This window comes from Aquila chrysaetos, chromosome 10, assembly GCF_900496995.4.
Source record: "Aquila chrysaetos chrysaetos chromosome 10, bAquChr1.4, whole genome shotgun sequence".
Lineage (NCBI taxonomy): Eukaryota > Metazoa > Chordata > Aves > Accipitriformes > Accipitridae > Aquila > Aquila chrysaetos.
This window is the reverse complement of record NC_044013.1, coordinates 33,985,005-34,006,396: the sequence shown is the minus strand read 5'-3', so window position 1 is coordinate 34,006,396 and position 21,392 is coordinate 33,985,005. Positions and strand designations below refer to the sequence as shown.

Sequence of the window (21,392 nt, the reverse complement as noted above, 5' to 3'; positions counted from 1 at the left end):
TTGAAAGAGAGCAGTGAAAAGCATGGTGAAATGCACATTTGAAGTAATTTTATATTCATGTTGCTTTATAGATTAATGAAGCAGTTTAATGAGATCCTTCCCTCATATCTGTGAATACAGAAATTATGCACATATGCTTGTAAAATGTGAACAGGTTTTTGCTTCATGAAATCAATGTTACATTTTCAATTTGTATTTAAGGTAAACGGAGTATGGGAAATTCAAAGATTGTCTTTTAACTTTCAGGAACTCATATGACAGATCCTTCACATTCAATTATACCTCCAGGTGGAAGGTGAATTTAAAATAATGTAGTTTTTTTGTATCAACTATATATTTTCATATAGTTTATCTTTCTCTTAATGTGCTTTTTCTGTCCAGCTGACCTTTGGATAACTTTTGCTTGCGTGCGATTATAAAAAGCATGAAGCTGAATTTTCTCTTTCTTTTGACCATTATTTGTGGGGAAACTGTTATGAATTAAACAGATGGCAAAGTTTCCCCTTGGTTTAATTAGCCCAATGAGTGTTCTTAATTCACAGTCTGTCAGTCAGGGATAAGTTTGTCATGTTTTATGATACGGCAGCAATGGGGAACAGATGTAATGTTGCTTCCTTCCCCCTCCTCGATTAAAAAAACTAAAATAAATTGTTTTGTTAGTAAATGAAGAGATTATATCTGGAATAAATAAAAAATTGGTTAATGTGAAAACAGGGATCAGTTTTCTGTGCTTCTGAGTTTGCTTCTCATTAAATGGTAAAAATGCTTTGAATATTGTATAAGTCCTGAAAATGTAGGGATAGGAGATTCCTGGCAATTCCCTTGAGATAAATCAGATAAGCCAAGATGCAGGGCTTTTTACTTTTAAGTTCCTAGTTGGAAAAAAAGTACTGGGAGATTGATTTTACTTGACAGCCTGTAAAGCTTGAGGAACTTTCCAGAAATGTGATAATTGTTTTTTATAATGTCAATGTGCTTGATTTGTTTCTTTTTGTAGTTGTCCTCCTATTCAAGTGAAAACGGAACCAAATGAGGATTCTGGTATGTTCAAAATTTTGCCCTTATTTGCAAAAAAAATGGTCCGTTTCTGTTCAGAAGGCTGAGTTTAAACAAAGATGGGAAGCTCCAAGAAAAAAGCAGCAAAGCGCCATCCTTTTTGAGAAGAAAAACTTTTTCTTTCCTTAAAATTGTCCACTTTTCAATTGGATTTTTTTATCAAGTATTGAATCTTAGCCAAATGTTTCCATTTCTAGAAGGAGGAGATTTGTAAAATTTTGTACACTGAAGTAATTTATCTTTGTAAATATTTTAGTTTTAAGTGCAGAAGAAGATCATCCTTTGGTTTTTATTTTGTTCTAATTCAAGATCACTTTGTCCCTAATGGGGAGCGAAAAACACTTTATTTTTTAATATTACTAAAATATTGAAAATGACAGAATGTCAATTTTCTAGCTAAAATGGAAATAAATAAATAATATATAGCAAAAGGCATTATTTGTTTTTTAAAAAAAATGCCCAAGCATTCCTAAGTTCCCCTGCAGGTAGGACATGATCCTGCAAGGCACTGTGATCTGCAGCAGAGCAATGCTTAAGTGTATGCTTTGAGGTAAAGGCATGAATAATCCCATTAAAGCCAATGAGATGACAGGTGTGCTTAAAGATAAGCTGGTGATTTTCCCTTTTGTTGGGTTGGGCTACACTGCTCAGCATTTTGTATAGGAATTAAGTTTTTATATTTAGTCCAGTTTTTTGCTCTAGTTCTTTGTGCTTCGCAACTTTAAACTTGTGGCTTGGGAACCCTGCATGGTTAACATTTAGCTTAATGTGTGTGAAGAGTTAACTTGAGCTTTGCATCAAGTCAGTCCCAGACTCTTTCCAGTGCTGCTTTCTAGGCATTTTAAGTAAGTCTCCTTTTGTCGTCATGGTTTGAAAACATTTTAGGGAATGCTGTGAGGGCTTATGGAGGGGATATTTCACTTGAAGGAAGCCAAGAGCAGTTGAGGACCTTTGGTGTTGCTCCATCAGCGGCACAGTTTGATGCAGACTGTACCTGAACTTGGCTGTACAGAGGAGTGAGCAGGAGTAGGTCTAGAAGTACTTTCAGCACAATGAGTGATAAAATAATTTTCTTCTTTTTTTTTCTTTTTTTTTTTTTTAAATTCTTAAGATCCAAGGTATCATTTTCAAGGATGTCTAGTTTGTAGGGAAGTATTTAATCCTGAATCCCTTCTGGTGGTGACCAAATTGAAACATAAGAAACCAGCAGGTTGTTTTAGCTCAACAGTTGCTTAGTGTCTCAGCACCTGAAAATCCTTCTTTTTTTCTTTTTTTGAATAGAGTCCAGTTAGGATCTTGGTGGGTGTTTTGTTTGTGGTTTTGGTTTTTTTTTTTTGTTTTTTTTTTGTTTTGTTTTTAAGAATCTGGTTATTAGTTTCTATTTTTGATTCCTTTGTTGCTTCTACAGGAGTTGCTTTGGAAATGGCAACAGTAACGGTGAAGGAGGAATCAGATGATCCTGACTATTATCAATATAATATTCCAGGTAATGATACTAACTTTCATATGTGTTTACCTCATGAAAGGGTTGATAGCTTAAGTGTTGCTCTCTCTGTGCCTCTCTTTTTACTTATTCTTGGTCATTAAATGTGCAATTATTTAGCTCTGATACAGTATTTCCATGGTGGCTATCACTTATTCTGAAGAACACCAAAAGAGCAAAAGTACAACTTCAGCATACCCATATGTGTGTGTTTGGGCTGAAGGAGAAATTCCGGGAGTCTTGAACTGCTTGGGTTTTTTTCTGAGGGTCTGTTATTCCACTCTAATTCCAGTGACCTCTTTAAAACAGGAAATAAACCATAATAACGATGCTGTCTAGAGCACATCTTTTCTTTAGTTTAAAGTTTCAGTAACTTTTATAGTATATCAATCACTTTTCCTGTATGGAATCACCAATATGTGTCAAAATTGTATTGAAAGTTTATTTATATAGACAAAGCGTAACAACATTCCTGAGGTCCATGACTCGGGCTCTGTGTATGTTGTAAGGTATCTCTCAGTTGGTTTGCCTCATCTCTACGTATCCAGTCAATACTGCAAGTTAACCTCAACTCGGAGTGGAAGAAAAGAAATCATTATTTCTGTAGGTTGACATGAACAGTAATTAAGAAGTTATGTTTATAAATGGCAATATAAAATAACTAGAACCCTAAATTTATTATTTCAGCCTGTTTGCATTTGTCGTTAGGTTAATTGAGCAATACAGAGGAACACAGGCAAGCTGCCACACATCTCTGAAGGATAGCTGCATGTTCAACAATGAAGTGCAGAACAGCACATCCTTTCATTTTGTAATATTATATATTATTGAGATAACATTTTTGTGCATGTTTAGACACAAAGATTCTTGAGATTATTTTCTAATGTGCTTTAATAACTACCTACAGCATTATAGAATCAATATTCTCGTACTGGCATGTCTCAAGTAGTGTACGAGCACTGTTCAGAGAGATCTTAACTGTACAGCATAGCAAAATGTCACCACTCAAGTTCAGAATTGGAAAGGTGAATTCTCTGGTATTAGGATTATCTTTTCTTCATATTTGTACATTGCCTAGCCTCAGGGGACGGGGGTGGTTACAGGCATGATATAATGTAGTAAAAATAGATACTTTTTTAGAGACAACCTAATCATTGTTCCTTCCAAAGCCAAGTCCTGTCATCTTTTTGCTTTTCAGCCCCTTGTGGCTTTCCATTTCATGCATAAAAACAATGTCAGAATTTGGCCAATAGCCCAAAGTGTAATCCAATGCCGTTTGAAGAGAGTCTGTACTGAAATCGCTTCCTTACAAAATAGTAACCCATTGTACTGCAGCATGTTTGTCTGAGCTAAAAAATCCCATTTATACAATATGTTTCCATAGTGAAGTCTAAGCAATGTGGGTTTGGGGGAGGAATTTCTGCTGTCTTTTACAGAACCCTAAATTTAAATCTTCTGATGAGTGAAGAGCACTATATATCTCTTTCAGATAAAATGGTGCTCAATTAATAACTCCCCGTTTCTCCCCTCCCAGTGTAGTCCTCTAAACTTGCGTTGGAAACCAGACAAAACCGAGTGTGTTGGTAGAAGTGATGGGGTGCTGTGAGCTGAAAGGGATGTTACCGTGTCCGGTCATGCTGCTTTCCCCAGAGTAAAGCAGCTTCCCCTTCATTTCTTCGATTTGCTACCGCTCAGATTCAAGCCAAAGGTTGTACAAAGTGCAGAGAGCTATAAATTCAAGAGGCATATGGGGGTTGTGTGTGCATGATGTTGCTGTGCAGAGAAGTGAACCTTAAAAAAGTGCAGTTATCCTGAGGTGTGTTCCTGAGGAATGACGCAAGTCTGCCCAAGCATTGCCTTTGTAGAGACGTGCTACAAAATAAAGAAAATGGCTAGGGTCATAGTTCTTACTAAAAATACCCTACAGCAAAAGCTGGGCTTATCGATTTATGAGAAGAAACAACTTAACTGTTAGAGAACAGCAATGTGCCCGGGGCTTCCTGGAGAAAATGATTTACTGGTGAAATTTCATGGTTATTGTTTTTCTCTGAGTGTTTGCTTCCTCTCACAAATTTGTAATGCTGACCAAAGCCCTGTGTGCAAAATTCTCCTGTTAATCAAACAGGAGGAAAATTATACCTGTAGGTGGACGTTCTTTTCATCTCTTGTTGTCTCATAGAATGTTGCAGTGTTTGGATGTTGCCATGAGTTAATACTGTATTACTTAATTTAGAAATGTTTTAGGAGTACACAGTGAGAAGACTGGGAAATAGGGACTTTAGCCATCAAAAACTTCATGTGGGTGTTTTGACAGAGTATTAGAGGCAATTTTCCATCAGTGGGCACTAGCAGTATGGCAGTGGGTGTTTTTTTCCAGTATCCTGGACAAATGTGAAGGTCACTGCAGTGTTAAATGCTTTGGGTGATATCAAAGACAACCTGTTCTGGAAGAAAGGTCCTGATTTTGACTATTGACTAAATGAGGAAGAGGACTGAGCAGACACCTGCAGGACTAAATAATGCATACTGGAGCATTCCAGCTATTGTAGTTGATATTCCTGCATATACCTTACCTATAAGTACCAGTTATTAAGGCTCTTAGAAAATAAATGTTAGTTAAAATGCTGTTTCTTAGTTTAGTGGTTGAAATGTGGTTTAGTCCTTGAACTGTGGTTTGTAGACTGTGGTTTTTAGATTAAGCATATTACTATGCTGTGGGAATATTTCCATGGCTGTTGCAGAGAGTCCGGCATTCATTTCTGCCAGAGGTCCAGACCAGCTCAGTATGTGCAAGGCCTGATCCTAAAGCCAAGCAGCAGGGCATGTGTTCTGTACTGTGTTGATGCAAATACGTCTTTGTGCCTGTAAATCCTCCTAGCTTCTATACCAGCTTCCTTGCAGTTGAGGGACTGTTCAGCTGATGCCTAAATGTATTGGACAGTAACAGATAGGTATCTTGGCTTCTTAATAGAAGGCTGTCCACAAGACCCAGGCTATCTTGATGGCTTTTGATGGAAAAAATGAGATCAAAATATCAGTGCCAGAGTGAGAACAGCTCTGAATGAATTAACAGAATAGAATAAAGAGCTATACTTTTTTTTTTTTTAATTTACAAAGAAGCAGGAATACATTAAGAAAATTTCTTGAGGATATGTACCACCTCCAGTCCTCTTCATCAGCACACAGTAAAGCAAGCTTTTTGGAGACATAGCCCATGCAGAACTGAGTAATTTGCTGACTAAGGATCAAACATTTCCTGAAAGAGGCATGTTATCTTGTCAATTTTGTGGATGCAAGTCTTCAGTTACCACTGATGCCTTGAAGTTAAAACCAAGAGAACGGAAAGCAGAAGGAAAAAGCTGTAAGCAGTGCGTCCTGTGAATTGGCTAGTTCAGCTTACAAACTGCTGTCTAATGAACTGACTGCTTTAGCTTATAAACCACTCAGAAGTGAGTAAAAACTGCCTAACATCTTTTCTCTTTAAAATACCATGTGGTTGAACAGTGCTATCAGTTTTGGAATTTCTGGAAATGTTAGCGAGGCAGTTAAAATACAGGACATTTATCCAAAACCAAATGAGATTGAAAATATTTTCTGCTGGAAAAAAAGCCCCAAATGGGAATGTAAACTGTGTTTTTATTCTCACTCTGGAACGCTGAAGTCATGAATGTCTTTTAGTATGTCTCTAACAACAAAACATTTGTCCTTTGGCGATCTCCCAGAATACTAGAAGTAATGTCCATTTTAATGGCGCTAAAACTGTAAAGCTAGGCTGGCAGAACTCTAACCGCCATAATGTAAGACTCAGTGTGTAGATACTATCTCAAACCAAGAAATTGCAGAGAATATATTGAGAAAACAAGAAAGCACAACGTTGTGCTTCCTAAAGGCATTCTGATATTACCCTGGTAATTACATATTGTTCACGTTGCTACCATCTGTGTAGCGAAAAGACGACCAGAAAAGTGAGCATTGCTGACGATGCTAATACATGAGATGATAAATCCATTCCTTCTGCCAAGTGGCACAGGTTTGTCTGTGTAGTGTTAGGACATAATCCATTAGAAACCGAGGCTGAGAGATTTGATCTCGGTATAAGTAAATGGTTTGCTGGTGGGTAAGCAGAAGGAATAGCTGTGACTGTTGAGGGAATGACATCTACTCTTGTTTTTAAAGGAATTGTTAGAATGTGAAAAATTACATATTTGTAACAGGCATTACAGAATTTTATGATTTATGGCAACAGCCATCTTTAACAAGGGCTTCACTTCAATGCAAAACCCCAGCCCAAGTACACGATTTAGATGCAGTGGTCTGTTAGGTATTTATCTGCTCATGAAAGACCAAATTTTAGTCTGAGTGTTACAGGATTTCTAAGTGTCTGTGTTGCATAGCAGAGTTGGCTCTTAGCTGAAGAGCATACTTGGTGCTTTTTCTGATACAAGGTGATATTGCTTAGCTCTGCCTACAAATCTTAAGTTCAGACTCCAAGACTTAATCATACTGCAAGATTTTACTTCTAATGTGTCCTGTGGTTTTAGTAATTAAATCTCCCACCTTTGTGTCCATCCTTTCTCCTGCATACTACCTGCTGCAGTGGAATTAAGTTCTTCTATCTTGAGTTTTCTTCTTTTTTTCTTTTTTTGTGATTTCTTCATACTTTTATTCCTAGATGGAACTTCTTTTGATCTGGTTACCACTGTACTTTGTTTTTGCTCTTCTTAGTTATGTGATGTGTGCGTATCTGCCTGTTATGTGCATGAATGCAGTAAAGTGGAATTGTATGTGCTTTTGTTAATATCTCCTAGTGGCAGAACTTTCAGATTTCTTTTACATTTAATTTTCTAGTCTTTACTAAATTAAGCTAGTGGAGTATATTGTTTTACACTTTTTAATTTCTGAAACAATTTTTTCATACTGTTTTTCTTCTGTCAAAACTTCATAATATGAAAAAAAAAAGCTTCAGGTTTCATAAAATAATCTGTGTGGGTCACTTTTAAAAAGTCTGATGGATTTACTACATGTATATGCAGTTTTTTATTGACATTAAAGATGAAGGAATTGAATTCTCTGTGCTTAATCCCAAGGGCTGTAAGCCTAGTAAGTGTATCTTTTTAACTAGAGAAATCTTTCTTCAAGTTTGAATGTGTCAAAGACTCCTATTTTTCCTCTTTTATTGTGTGACAGCATGTATTTGGCATGAAGATAATGCAATATAGAGACTACTGCAGAATATGTAGGTAAAACAATCCTGTCAGGATTTCTGAATTAAGGAGTAAACACAAAAATATGTGCTTATAATAGGATACTTGCTTATAATGGGATACATGCTTCTGTGTGTCAGTGCGTTATGAATTATAATAATTGCATGTTCTGAAGAGTTCTTAGGAAATGACACTCCTGTTTGGTTGCGTACACTGAATGTGCTGATTTAAATAAAAGCAAATTTAGTCCACAGAGTTGTTTTCCAGCACAGCCAGGGAGGCTATGTTCTATTCCCACTTGCCCGTAACAGTTGAAAATCACACTATTTGGATGAGAATTTCTTCTCGTGTGGCCTAGAGCACCACTGATGTCTCGGGCTTCTGCCTTGCTTCTTTGCCTCCCCTTGCTTTTTCCCATCTTTGGAATATGGTCTTGGCTGTGCCAGTACCACTTTCTGGAGCCGTGTTTTGAAACAAGTCAGGGAGCTCCTCTGAGTTAGAGACAAATAGAAAAAAACCCAAACACACCCCAGCAAAGAAAATGTGGCAGGAGCAGGTTAAAACAGCACTTATTGAAAGAAATGCGTGTAAAACAGAGAACCTTGTATAGGTTCCTCACTTGAAATCCTGTTAATTTAAAATCCCTTTGAAAATCTGAGCGGTCAAACTAGGCAGAACTGTCTAAACCAAACATTGTAACCACCTAATAGTTATGTTTTTCTTTTTAAATTTTAATCCCTAAATAGTAATTTTCTTTAATAACTCACAGTATTTGATGCTGTACATGTACTTTCAGTTGACTGAAATACTCATAAAGTCTGATTGTGACAACATTCGTTTCTATCTTTTCTTACTGTGTGTATGAAATAATGAGTTTGAAATATTTCACTTGCCTTATTAGCTAACAGTAGATTTTTCTTTTGTGAAGCTATTAGTATTTGTTGTTGATACACTTTTAAACATACCTCTAAACGGCCATAATTTCGGGGGGTGGAGTGGGTGGTATATGATCTTCTGCAGATTGCTTTTGCAAATGAACACAGCAATGATTTGATTTACACAGAACAATTAGTCCAAATCCTTCAGTTCCACTGAGTCCTATACATTCCTGTATGCTACACATAGGCTAGTTTTATATACCTATCTCTGTGGTATAGAATGATCTCTTGGTCAGCGTGAAGCCATTTGTGCTGCAAGCAGTTCACTCCTTTCAGTATAACTGCAGGAGTGCCAAAGTGTTAAGCAGTAGGATCTTAGGGGTGTTAATTTAATCTTTTAAGTGTCATTTGTGTGCTGCTTTCTGCAGCAGCCTTTTTAAAGCAGCCCATATATAGCCATCAAAAGAGCTGTTGTGATGAAAAGCAAACAACCTTGAAGTGTTGTAAATTATTTTAATCTTTCTGAATTTGTCTATTTAATGTAGGTAGAAATTTTAAAGTCAAAAAGGACTCCCTAGGAATACAAATTTTAACAAACAGAAAGATTTAGCTGATTAAAAATTCATTGGAAAAAGGCAGAACCATCAACATTTCATGTTTTAAAATTAGTTTATTAACACCAAAAAAATTGAAAACCTGCTGTTCTGTATGAGTCTCTGACTGTTCAGTAGTCCAAGAAATGCACACCCCTGCCATTAGCTCCTCAACTTTTTTATTCTCTTGAACTGGATGAGTAAGGATTTATGTATTCTTAATATTTCACATGGTCTTTCCTAAGTTCAACATTACAGAAAGTATGAAATGCTATATGATATATGAAGTTAAGAGCTATTTGGCAGATTCCTCTATGGACTGGGAAAATGTGTTTGTTGTGAGACACAATTTAAAAGCCATTCTCTTTGTTCCCAAGCAGGCCCTTCTGAAACATCAGAGATGGATGAAAAAATTGCTCTTGCAAAAAGTTACACAGGTAAATCTTTTAGTTGTATTTTTCTCACATCTGTTTTGGGAATTGAATGTGTGAGTTGTACTTCTCAAGGCTCTGCTTCCTTGATTTGAAGTTAGAGTTAGGGTATTGGAACTTAAACTTCAACAGAAGCGAAAATTTCAGTTGCCTTGATTTTCAGGTGTCCCAGAAGAGAGACATATAGAAGGGAATCTCATTTCTTTCTTTCCTAAATTCAAAAAGGAACATCAGGTTGATCATGAAATTCAGTCTGTTTCATAATTGGTTATAAAGTTTAGTAAACTTATGTATTATGAGTACAGCTTGATCATTTTCTTTCAGCTGTGTGTGAGGTGAATGGCTATATGTAGAACAAAGTATATGGTAAGTCTGTGTTTAGTGGAAGGAGTTCCTCACTCCTCATATACTTACTATATATGAACAATATCTGAAATAAATTTACTCAAAAATTGTACATTTCTTTTCAGCTTCTTACAGTCTGTATTAAAAATACTGGTTTGTCCATTTGCAAACACTAGAAAATACTGATCTGCATTTCAACCTGTGAATTTCTTTATAATGTCAAGAGTGTTCCTGCTGTCATGAATTTAAGATTCAGAAATTGAGCCTTCTGTATGCTGTTCATGTGAACTTTATAGTTCTGGAATTTTCCCTTACAAAAATCCTTGCTTTGAATAGTTGATGTTAAAAGTTCCTGTTGTATTTTTATTACGGTATGTTTTTTACTTTATATTTGTCTAAAGGAAGCCACCAGGGTTCCGACTGCAGTGAAGGAACAGATGTGGAAATACCAGTACGAAGTTAGAGATATGAAATGTTTTTCATGAGAATAATTTAACATGATTGGATATTATTTTACAGAAATATTTGAAAAGATGGCACCTTAATTAAAGTTGCACATCTTCTCCAACCATTCTCTTTCTACATTTCCACAAGGTTGGCTTCTGGGTTTTTTGTTTTGTTTTGCTTTTAATCTCCCAAATCGTGCCGCTCTGTGGCTTACTACAAGCAAGTTGTGATGGGAGTCATCGTTCTTTTAAATCATAAATTGCATTTGTAAGGTGCTTGTCACCCAACATTTAATGCTTTGACATGATGTTAAAAGTACTGCAGCTAGTTCATTCTAGGCACCTGACTCTCAAACCTGAGTTATGAGTATTTTTTGGATTTTAAGGCCAAGTTAAGCTAGCAGCGATACTCATTCTTGCAAATCTCATTAGTTTTGCTTTGAAGGTAAATATCACCATAGTTAAGGGTACCATTAGATGAAATTTAAAAGCATTTCTCTTGATAAAGGTGAATATAGCTTTTTGCTCTTGCTGACTGTACTATTAACTCTACTTATTTGAGAAGAAATAGTCTAGGTACTTTATTTTCCTAAGCATAATGCCTCACCATGAAGAGAGAGCCTGAGGAAAGGGAAGTGTGATATGAAACGACCAAGACTCTGACTCTGCTCTGTTTTTGACTATGTAGAATTTTATAGCTACAGATGCTCTGTGGCCCTTTGTGTCAGAATATGGTGTTGTTACACACCCTTTTCTTAAAGCTGATCTCCTTTACAAGTTTCTGTAAGAGATATGCTGAAAGTTGCACCCTGATTTTGCTGAATAGAATAAACCTGTTGTTTTTATGAAAAGGTCTATAGGTAGTGATTTCATTTGTTTTTTAAATAGGCATACAGCATAGGCAGTCTTGTCTGGATTCTGTAAAATAAAATTATTTATTGCTGATCCTCACAAAAATGAGTAAGAAAGAAAAATTGATGACAGTGTTTGGATTTTATGAAGCCTTTGGTGTATGTCCTAACTATTATTAAAGAAGTACATATAATAGGCATCTAAAGTTCTTCCAAAAGTTTGTCTGAAAGCTACAGCCTGTGATGCAGATTTGCAGAAATGATTGTTTTCTGCAAAGAAAAACATTAGAGGGATCTACAAACTTATCTTTTGGTGTATATTGCTGGGGGTTTTTGCTGTTTTTCCCCTCCAGTAACCTTGACAAGATGGTGAAAAAGGAAGTGGCAGAATTAATGTGTGCCTGGAATCTCCGAGATTAGCTGTAGCTGATAAAGGTGTCTGAGGTCTTAGTGAGATTGGATGAGTAGGGAGCATGGTGTGATTGAAATTCAGCAATCAGAAAGTTAAGGTTATGTGCATCAAAATAAATTGTTTTAAACTGAATGAAATCTCGTTTGAGAAACTGGAGACAATGCCAGTAAATGACAACATTTAGAACTGTGAAGAAGGCTGCTGCTTAGGAGCTAAGATCAAAAAATACCTAGTGATGATAATACTTTGTTTAAAAAAAACTTACTTTAGAGTTTAAACCAGTTGGTTTAATATGACTTAAGAAGAAATGTCCTATCTGGGAGTTTTCTTCCAGAACTTTGTTACCATCTGCTTTGACATTTTTGCATGTTTCTCTTAATTATGACACTTTCTCAGGGATTTGGAACTGGACTAGATGGACCATTTGCCAGTCTTTGTGGCTGTTCTTAAATTTCCAAAAATTGTTTGGTTTGGTTTTTGGGTTTTTTTTAAACTTTTCCGATGCTCTCAAAAAAGGCTCTAAGAGATCAGTTGATGTGGTAGTTATTTTTATGACCATACTTTATGTTCACATCTACTGAATGACCATTACCTCCTAATTCTTTCCTTTTGTTGTGCTTTGCATTTGCTAGTTACCCACCCAGCACTCACTCTGAATTAGATCAAACTTCATACTGTGCTTTCCATGAACTAGATGATATATTTGACATAGTTCGAATAGACTCCAGTTAAGGTGTCTCAGTAGATATTGCTGAATCTCTACTCCACATGACATCATGTGAAGAGCCTTTGAAACAGAGATTCCTTCAGACTTTCTCCCAAAGTGATATCACACTTCCAGCTTACAGAGATCTGAAAGAAGATACTCTTCAAAATGCACAAGCGCAGCATTACTCTGCCAGAATCGTTAAAATATATTCCTTCATACATTGCTGCTTAGTTTTGAAGTAGTTTCCAATACAGTTAGCTTCACTTTTTTAAACTTTACTGCAGTTAAATGCAAATTGCTCTTTCTCCCACCGAGTACTGATAGGCCTAATCCTATTTATTAAGTTGGTGCGAACTGCCCCAACGAAAGCATTGTGTTTATGAATTTCCCTCTCGTTTTTCACTGCTGGCCTTGCAGCCTGTTATGGAAATCATTATAGTGCAACAACTGTGAGTCTGTATAAATGGTAAAGACACATATCTTCTGTAGGGGCACACAGCCTTGTTTATATTTTCAGTAATCCTTGATAACAAAGGGGAAAAATATTTATGATTGTATTAATCCTATTAAGCCAAGAATAAGGAATTTCCCACTGTCATTAACACCAACTCTTCACTGCTGTACACACAATTTAGCAAGTATAATCCCCACCTCCTTACCCTTGTCTAGAATTCCTTAAAGGCTTATGGTAAAATATCTTTGGTTCTGTTTTTGTTGCACACTGTGCAAAATGTTTCAGTGAGCCAGGGGGCTTCTTTGACAAGTGTTAGTTTAAATACAGAATCACAGAGTATTTGGTTAAAAATCTTTTCTGTGTCCATCATTCAGCAGTCCTGTTTTTCTCCCTGCAGATTCTTCCCAGCATGCCCCTTCAGAAACAAGTGAGGATCCTGAGGTCGAGGTCACCATCGAAGGTTAGTTCTCCAGTGCATTGATTTCAGTCCGTTGGGCATTTTTCTGTCCAAAAAATGTTTTACAATGCCTGCATTACTTGGCACTAAATAAATAAAATTATGTGCCAGTGTTGACTGCTGTTTGGATCGTGCACTGCTTGGTAAACATAACTAGTCCAGAAGTTTTATAAAACCGCAATATATGGAAACATATTTGACTGACTGGGCTGGCTTTGAAATGATGCGTGACAGAGATTTGCATCTTTCACATATTTTTCAAGTATTGATAATGAAGGATACTCATTATTTAGCAGCCATTAATTTAGATTTTAAAAAGATTTTACAACATTCATTCTGAAGAACACATTTTATAAGCACACTGTAGTTATATAAAATATCTATTTAACAGTAGGTTCTGGGAAGAATTGTACCGTAACAGAAGTGATGTGTTACAGGTGTTGTAAGTGAAGCTTCAATTTATTTGTCTAATATCAATAAATATGAGATAGAAACCTTTATACTTACTTCCTCCCTTTCTCATCTGAATGGCACTAAAGCCACTAACCAGTGTCCATGTTGTTTTCATGCTAGGGTGTTGGTTGGAAGTCAGCTGTATTTCTTGTATTTTTGAATTACATGTCCTGTAACTGCTTTAAAACAGTTCTGAGATTGGCTTTTGTAATGCTTGCTTCTGGAATGGGTAAGATTAAGACCACCAAATTAGTTATTTAGAAATTAGGTAGTACATTTTAGGACAAAGTTGACACTTCTAGCATTACATTCACCTTTTTGTAACCCAGCAGTAAAATAATTCTTACGTTACCTCAACAGAAAAGGTAATAAGAGAATAGTCATTAAGTTCTGTGTATATGTAAAGGCCTTTACCACAAAAGTAAAAATGCTCTGAAAAGGTTTTCTCTAACAGAATATAATACAACTGCATAGGTGCAAGAGATGTCAATGTGTAATACTATTCTTCCTACGTAAACTGGGCAGATGCTATTCTGTATGTGAAATTAACTTTAATTTTCTTTGTCTTCTTTAACCATTTCTTTTCTCTAAGGTTGCAGATATTGGTAATTGGACAATCTTAAAAACTCATTAACTGGTAGGGAAGATAGTGTTTTGGATTGGGAAGTGACTTGCTAAGTAGCAGCTCACTGAAAAATACCTAGGGTTTGCAGTTTTCCCCCTCTGTCTGTTTGTGTGTGTTTGAGGTAGGACTGACCTGTTCAATGAATTTCAGTTACGTCCATCAGTTTTACATAAGTTTGAAACCAGTTTTAGCACCTTTGAGCTCTTCAAGATAAAACTTAGGTACTGTGTTTCAAGACTTATTGGTGGAAGGATACTTCCAATTAGATAAAAATTGTAGTCTGTGTCTGTACAATTTATTTCCTGAATTCTTTTGCTGTTGTGTGGTCATTTTATGATCATGAGATGTACAGTCGTGTTTCAGAGCACAATATTGCTTTCCTTAGGAAGTATATAAGAAGCTTTGGTTTTTGCCATCTTATACCTTGTGCTGGCTCTCTTATGCAAATTGTTCCTACACAGGTCAGTAGCTTTCTAAAGTTACTCAGATAAGTAATTCATTGCAAAATGTGATGCTCTGATAAAGCACAGTTCATTACTTGCATTAGAGCTTTGAAATTCAAAGCAGTTCCAATGTTGCACGTGAGTTCTCGGGACATTAAAATAGTGATATTTTTATGTTTCTTTAAGATGATGACGACTACTTGCCCCCTAACAAGAGAACGAAGAATACCGAGTCAGCTAATGAAGCTGCCAATACTGGGAGAAGAAAAGTGAGAGAGTTCAATTTTGGTAAGATAAAAATTAGAGATTGATTTGTCTCTCTGCTTTGTTTTATAAAAAGGTATTAGACAATTTCACACTGCAGGAGTGAGACACACCAGTGTGCATATTCATTTAAGAGTGTAGGGCTCTTTGTAGATGTATTACAACAGTGTAATCATCATCATAGGCTACCTCTGTTGTTTCTCATTATTCAAAGTGACCATCTGAATAGACACTGCAAGTAATTTAATAAAATAAAAATAAGTCTAGATTTTTGTCAGCTGATTTCTCAGACAAGAAAATAGGCTGAATTTACTAGTGTACTGAATTATGGCAAACTAGAGGTCAGGAGCCAGTCTAGCTGGTCTTTCTTGATACGTGCTGTGAGCAATGAAGATGTGCTGAGGGCAGCCACATTTGGGAAGGTAAGCAAATGACTGTTATGCCAAGTAGCCTGCCTTGATCCCTGTGGACACACAAAAAGTTGAGTCTTTTTGGTAGTGTTCTTTCATGATGCCTTATGTAGAGTTCTCACTGCAGAAACGCATCCACACACTGTAGTTATTCTGGTTAAAAATACTTCCCAAGTGATTTGTTGCAGCCCCATACCTCTCCTTTATTTCTTGTTTTGGTTTGGTTTCTGGGCAGATATCCCATGAATCTGTGTACTTCTGTAAGGTTCTGAGCCATCAGGAATATGTCCTTTGGCACAATGTTTGAGATGTTTATTAGGAACGCTGGGATTTGAGGTCAATTGAAAAATCCCCATGGAACCTCTTCAGAAATCTGTTTTGCATGAAACATGTTATTTCATGCTAATTTCATCAAAAATGAATAAAACATTGTTGAGAGCTCTATTCTCAAAAGACCATTAATACTAACAGGCAGTTCCACGTGTAGCATTAGTTATGTTTTGGTTGGGTCAGGAGAACATAATGGCAACATTAGTAGAGGAGAAGATTGAGCAGTTAATACTACAGAAGTGTTTGCTAGATATAGTCCCTTAGTCGAAAACAGCATCTAAGCTTGGCAGGCCAGCAGTGTTTGAAGGGAATAAACAGTGAGGTTGATTAGACATGGAGAGCAAAGGTAATAAAATATTAGCATGATAAAAGTTTGAGTTGAGCTTGAAATGTTGAAACACCAGTCAAAGAACATCTCACAGCTTACCTGCTCACTGTTGCTTCTGAGTTGACTTGGTAGATTAACCCTCTGGGCTGTTCTCAAGAAAACTTTGCTCTTAACCACCTGCCATGCAGTTAGATTACAGTGTTTTGCAGCTCATGGGTTATTCAGAGATCTTTATTCCTGGACTTCCTAAATTGTATTGGGATTGCCCCTCATACTTGCTTTTGGGGTTCACCTACAGAAAGTGCAGTCTCTACAATGTTACAAGGTCTGGTTAAAACACAAAATGAATGTGAGAAGCTTTGGAGAAATAGACTTCATTTGCTGTAATGAAAAAAAGAGCAACTCTTGGTAGTTGCAGTGCTGCTGTTTGGACATTTCAGAAGACTTTGCACCTTTGTCTAATGAAGTCTAATATTAGATAATTGGACAGGAGAAAGGAGGTGTTTAATTCTGTCATGAGTAGCTGCAGAGTGGCAAAGGCACATGCACTCAGAAGACTGGAAAGGAGGTATAGATGCTTGAGAGAGAAATCTGTCTCATCTGATAAGGACTTTCAGTATTTTACATAACATTGATGAGATCCAGATGTTTGATAGCTGTGAGTTGGAGAGACTTCCTGTATGTTTTGATTGAGTCAGAGATCAGGTACCCCAAGTGGCCTGAGAAGCAGGGTCAATAACGTGCTGTGCTCTTAGTTTCATGAAAACAGGAAAACAAAGCGGAAAACAAAATAATTGTAACCAGGGGGAGGAATGAAAAGTGTCTGGTAAAATGCTTGATAGAAATTGATAAACTTTGGGAAGGGAGGTTGCATTTCAAAAATATTTCTGAAGCAACTATTTCAGGTTAAAAATATCTTTGCTGAAAGGAACTGACATTGTCAGTAAAAATCTCTTCCCGCAACATTTTTTTGCTTTCTTAGAGATTTTATCAGAAGCTCAGAAGCTTCAAGTTGTGTCTTGCAGTTGTGTCATACCATTTTAGTGGGGGAAAAAAAGTCCCCTTAGTTGTTGTCTTACTATGACAGTGGTGGAAAGTGTGATACTTTTTTCCCCATTTTTACATGCTGTTGAACACAGGTTTTGCCAGCCTGTAGCATGCTTAGAGTTGCTGTGTGTTTTCCATTTTATTTCCCCACAGAGTACTGTGTGGCATGTTGACGGGAATAGGGATGTGCTTAGTACCTGAGCATCTGTACTGGGTTTGTGTGGCAAGGTTTTGGTAGCGGGGGGGGCTACAGGAGTGGCTTCTGTGAGAAGGTGCTAGAAGCTTCCCCTGTGTCCAACAGAGCCAATGCCAGCCAACTCCAAGACAGACCCGCCACTGGCCAAGGCCGAGCCCATCAGCGATGGTGGTAGCGCCTTTGGGATAACAGATTTAAGAGGGAAAAAATCCCTCTGCAATTGCAGCTGGAGAGAGGAGTGAGAATATGTGAGAGAAACAACCCTGCAGACCCCCAGGTCAGTGAAGGAGGAGGAAGAGGAGGTGCTCCCGGTGCCAGAGCAGAGATTCCCCTGCAGCCCGTGGGGAAGACCACGGTGAGGCAGGCTGTCCCCCTGCAGCCCATGGAGGTCCACGGTGGAGCAGATATCCACCTGCAGCCCGGGGAGGAGCCCACGCTAGAGCAGGGGGATGTCCAAAGGAGGCTGTGACCCCGTGGGAAGCCCACGCTGGAGCAGGTTTTCTGGCAGGACTTGTGACCCCACGGGGGACCCACGCTGGAGCAGTCTGCTCCTGAAGGACTGCAGCCTGTGGAAGAGACCCACGCTGGAGCAGTTCGTGAAGAACTGCAGCCTGTGGGAAGGACTCATGTTGGAGAAGTTCATGGAGAACTGTCTCCCATGGGAGGGACCCCACGCTGGATCAGGGGAAGAGTGAGGAGTCCTGCCCCTGAGGAGGAAGGAGCGGCAGAGACAACGTGTGATGAACTGACCACAACCCCCATTCCCCATCCCCCTGTGCTGCTGGGGAGGAGGGTGGGTAGGCAGAGAATTTGGGAGTGAAGCTGTGCCTGGAAAGAAGGGAGGGGTGGCGGGAAGGTGTTTTAAGATGTGGTTTTACTTCTCATTACCCTACTCTGATTGGTAATAAGTTAATTTTCCCCAAGTCGAGTCTGTTTTGCCTGTGATGGTAGTTGGTTGTTGAGTGATCTCTCCCTGTCCTTATCTCGACCCACGAGCCTTTTGTTATATTTTCTTTCCCCTGTCCAGCTGAGGAGGGGAGTGTTAGAGCGGCTGCGTGGTGCTTAGTTGCTGGCTGGGGTTAAACCACAACAGCATCGTTTTGTGTGCACTGTGCAGGTTGCCTCTACTATAGTGGATGTTATTTGGAGCGTGTCCCCAAGGAGCAGAGAATGGGGTAAATTGAAGACACTGTGGACAGACTGGAGAAGTTTTCAGGATTGTTATTTAATTGGGATGGTGTTTCCCATGTGTCAGAAGGTGTATATATAGGAATAGAAGGAAACCACCACTTATCTTTGTGCTTACGGGAAAACTAAACTGGTTTGCAGAGAGTGATTACCAAAACCAGAGTATCAGCTTAGCTTTGTGGTAGTTCTTCAACTTTGCTATGTAGGCATGAAATGTGTGACAAAAGAATGTTTTTACAGTAATTGAATCCAAGGCGTAATAATGCTGACAATCTGATTAAAAATCATGCCGGTTACCTGATAACCCCTCTGAATTTTGAAATATCTCTGTAGCCTGACATGACAATTTACTCATAAAATACAAAAGTAGCTAAAAAAAACAGTGTGATGATCAAAATGTGAGCCAGTTCATGATTTTTTTTTTTTTCAATTGCCTATTCTCTGTGTATCCACCATTCCAAATAAACATGCCTGTATTGTGGTGTATTTGATTATTAATCTTGTAGTGTTTCCATTGGAGGAAGAGGGGCACAGAAGTAGTTGCTTGAAAAGATCTGCATGGAGTATTTGGCCAGCGATTGTGGGGTTTGGTAACTGAGAAACACGAAGCCTTGACAACTTAATGGCTCATGTAGAAACACTCTTGTGAGCATGCTAACAAACACAGGCTGGGTGGGAGCAGCTTCTCCTAAAATTGTAGCAACAACCAATATCAGAACAGTATTACTTATATACTTCTATATGGTTGCTTTGCAATATGGTATGACATTCTTTCTGGCTGTTCTCTCTCTGATATAAACCAGCCTGAGTTGTAGAGGAGCTCTTTGCTGAGTCTGCTTCAAAGCTTGATGAACTGAAGGGATCTCAACTCTGTAACAGTTTCCTCTGGGTTGCAATCTGGAGTCACACAGGTGCCTTTCAAAACCCTTGTCCCAGGAGTGTCCGTGTGTGTTCACCAGCTCTGTTGAGTAAAGCAGGGTTTCCCCTTTAGGCCAGTAAATTCTAACTCATATTTTCCTGACTTATTGGTAACCCTGCTGTTAATCCATTGCTCTGTATGTAGGTCAACAAAAAATGCAGTCGGTGTTTGTGCTGGAATTCAAAAGAGCTTCATCTGGCTATACATCTGCAGTTAAAGGGAGAAATATTACGAGGTTGAAGTGACACAGGAATAGAAAATGTTGAGTTCAAGACATGTTTATCAGCTAAGAAGCTGTGTACTACGGGATAGCAGTAAAATGGTGGCATAAACAATTATATAGAGTATCCACAACGCTGTTATTTCAAAATAGAAACAGGTTAATTGATGTAGGTGATATGCCAGGTAACTTGAATGAAGAGTTTATGTGTAGATGCAAGGCAGCATGCCAAAACGCCCTTTCCCCTCTAAACAAGGTCTTATTCTTGCCCACATCTGAAGCATGCTGTCCTATTGATATCCATGAAATTACATTAAAAAAATATAAGCTTAAACATGGCCACCAAAGTTGTGTACATTGGTCTGAGAATGAATATTTAAAGCCCTTTCGATACAGACTCAAAATTCAATCCTCTGTCTTGTCTGATATAAGAATTTTTTGACAACTGAAAATGTAATAGCTTGAATGGCCTCATTTTTTGACCTGTATAGTTACTAGATTCAAGTCTTTGGTGTAAGAAATAAGCTGCAAGTATACTTGCTTATTAACTTGTTCTAAAGGCCAGCTAACATCTGGCACCACCTACAAAAGAGTTGTGGCATTTTCCTAGAAGTATTGAGATAGTACAAAAAGCTGTGAAAACATGTGCTCTCTGTCACAGACAGAAAATTAGATGTTAAAATTCTGCCGTTTAATCCAGCTCTCCATGGAACACACGATTGGATTTGGATAACTTCTGTCTTGCAGCCTGTATCTTCCTTCAGAAATAGGATTTATGGGGATGTTTTGCAACATCAGGACTTGGAGAAGTACTGGATGAAGGTAGAGGATGGCATGATGCCTCCTGACCCAGATATTTGTACAGATTTGTGCCAAAACAACTTCATGTACTTGCTATAAGCTTGATCAAGCTTCACTAATTAAGCTTCTCAGCACCCAGATTTAGGTAACTAGCAACAGCGGTTGCAAACTGACTTTTACCCCTGATGGTAGTGAGAGCTGCCGACTGAGCTGTCAAAGAGAAACCATTTTTTGGAAGTTACTTTAGCCTGGTTTATGTTTTTTTAAAACGATTTAACATCTGCACAAGTTTTGGAGGTAATCTTAAACATTTTATTCTACCTTTTTTCTTTCCGTATGTATCGATATATTTTTAAGGTATAGCCTGTGCTGTACTCCACAGGCACCTGTATGCAAGTGAGCAGTAAAAGCACACTGCATATTTCAGTTAGTGGTAACATAGATTTTACAAGAGATTCTCTGTTTAATTTGTAGTCTGACATGTCCTCCTCTTTTCTTTGCAGAGAAATGGAATGCACGAATTACAGACTTGAGAAAGCAAGTTGAAGAGCTGTTTGAAAAAAAATACGGTATGTTACACTCCTTTCCAAACAATTGCCTCTAGTCCTTTGACACCGTAAATCACAGCTCTTTGGCATGCATCTTGTTGTTGGCTCAGGAGCACACCGGTACTGACAGCGCCAAAGGGCTAAATATTATTAGAAGACCTAAAACTGGGGAAAGTAGCTTTTTTGATGAGCAGAGTAATTTCAAAATGGGGTGCCTGTGTTTGGCACCTAAGTGCAAAACCTGATTTTATTTTTTAGTTGTGCTCAGTTTCCTGGGGCTCCAGTGTGCTCGTGTCTGGAG

At 37.9% G+C, this 21,392-nt stretch overlaps 1 protein-coding gene across 11 annotated transcripts in view; it reads left to right on the top strand.

Annotated features, from left to right (window-relative positions):
• Positions 1–21,392, top strand: part of GTF2I (general transcription factor IIi) — an 82,711-nt gene that overhangs the window by 28,616 nt on the left and 32,703 nt on the right. For 10 of the 11 annotated variants that reach the window (XR_003925258.2, XR_005933328.1, XR_003925259.2 and 7 more), the window contains exons 7-13: positions 247–295; positions 998–1,041; positions 2,465–2,542; positions 9,592–9,651; positions 13,260–13,322; positions 15,027–15,128; positions 21,047–21,112. Coding sequence is in view for 8 of the 11 variants with exons in the window: in XM_030027247.2 (XP_029883107.1) it covers positions 247–295; positions 998–1,041; positions 2,465–2,542; positions 9,592–9,651; positions 13,260–13,322; positions 15,027–15,128; positions 21,047–21,112 (462 nt within the window). In the remaining 3 variants the exon portion in view is untranslated. The remainder of the gene's footprint in view (positions 1–246; positions 296–997; positions 1,042–2,464; positions 2,543–9,591; positions 9,652–13,259; positions 13,323–15,026; positions 15,129–21,046; positions 21,113–21,392) is intronic. The other variant, XM_030027238.2, reaches the window with a different exon arrangement.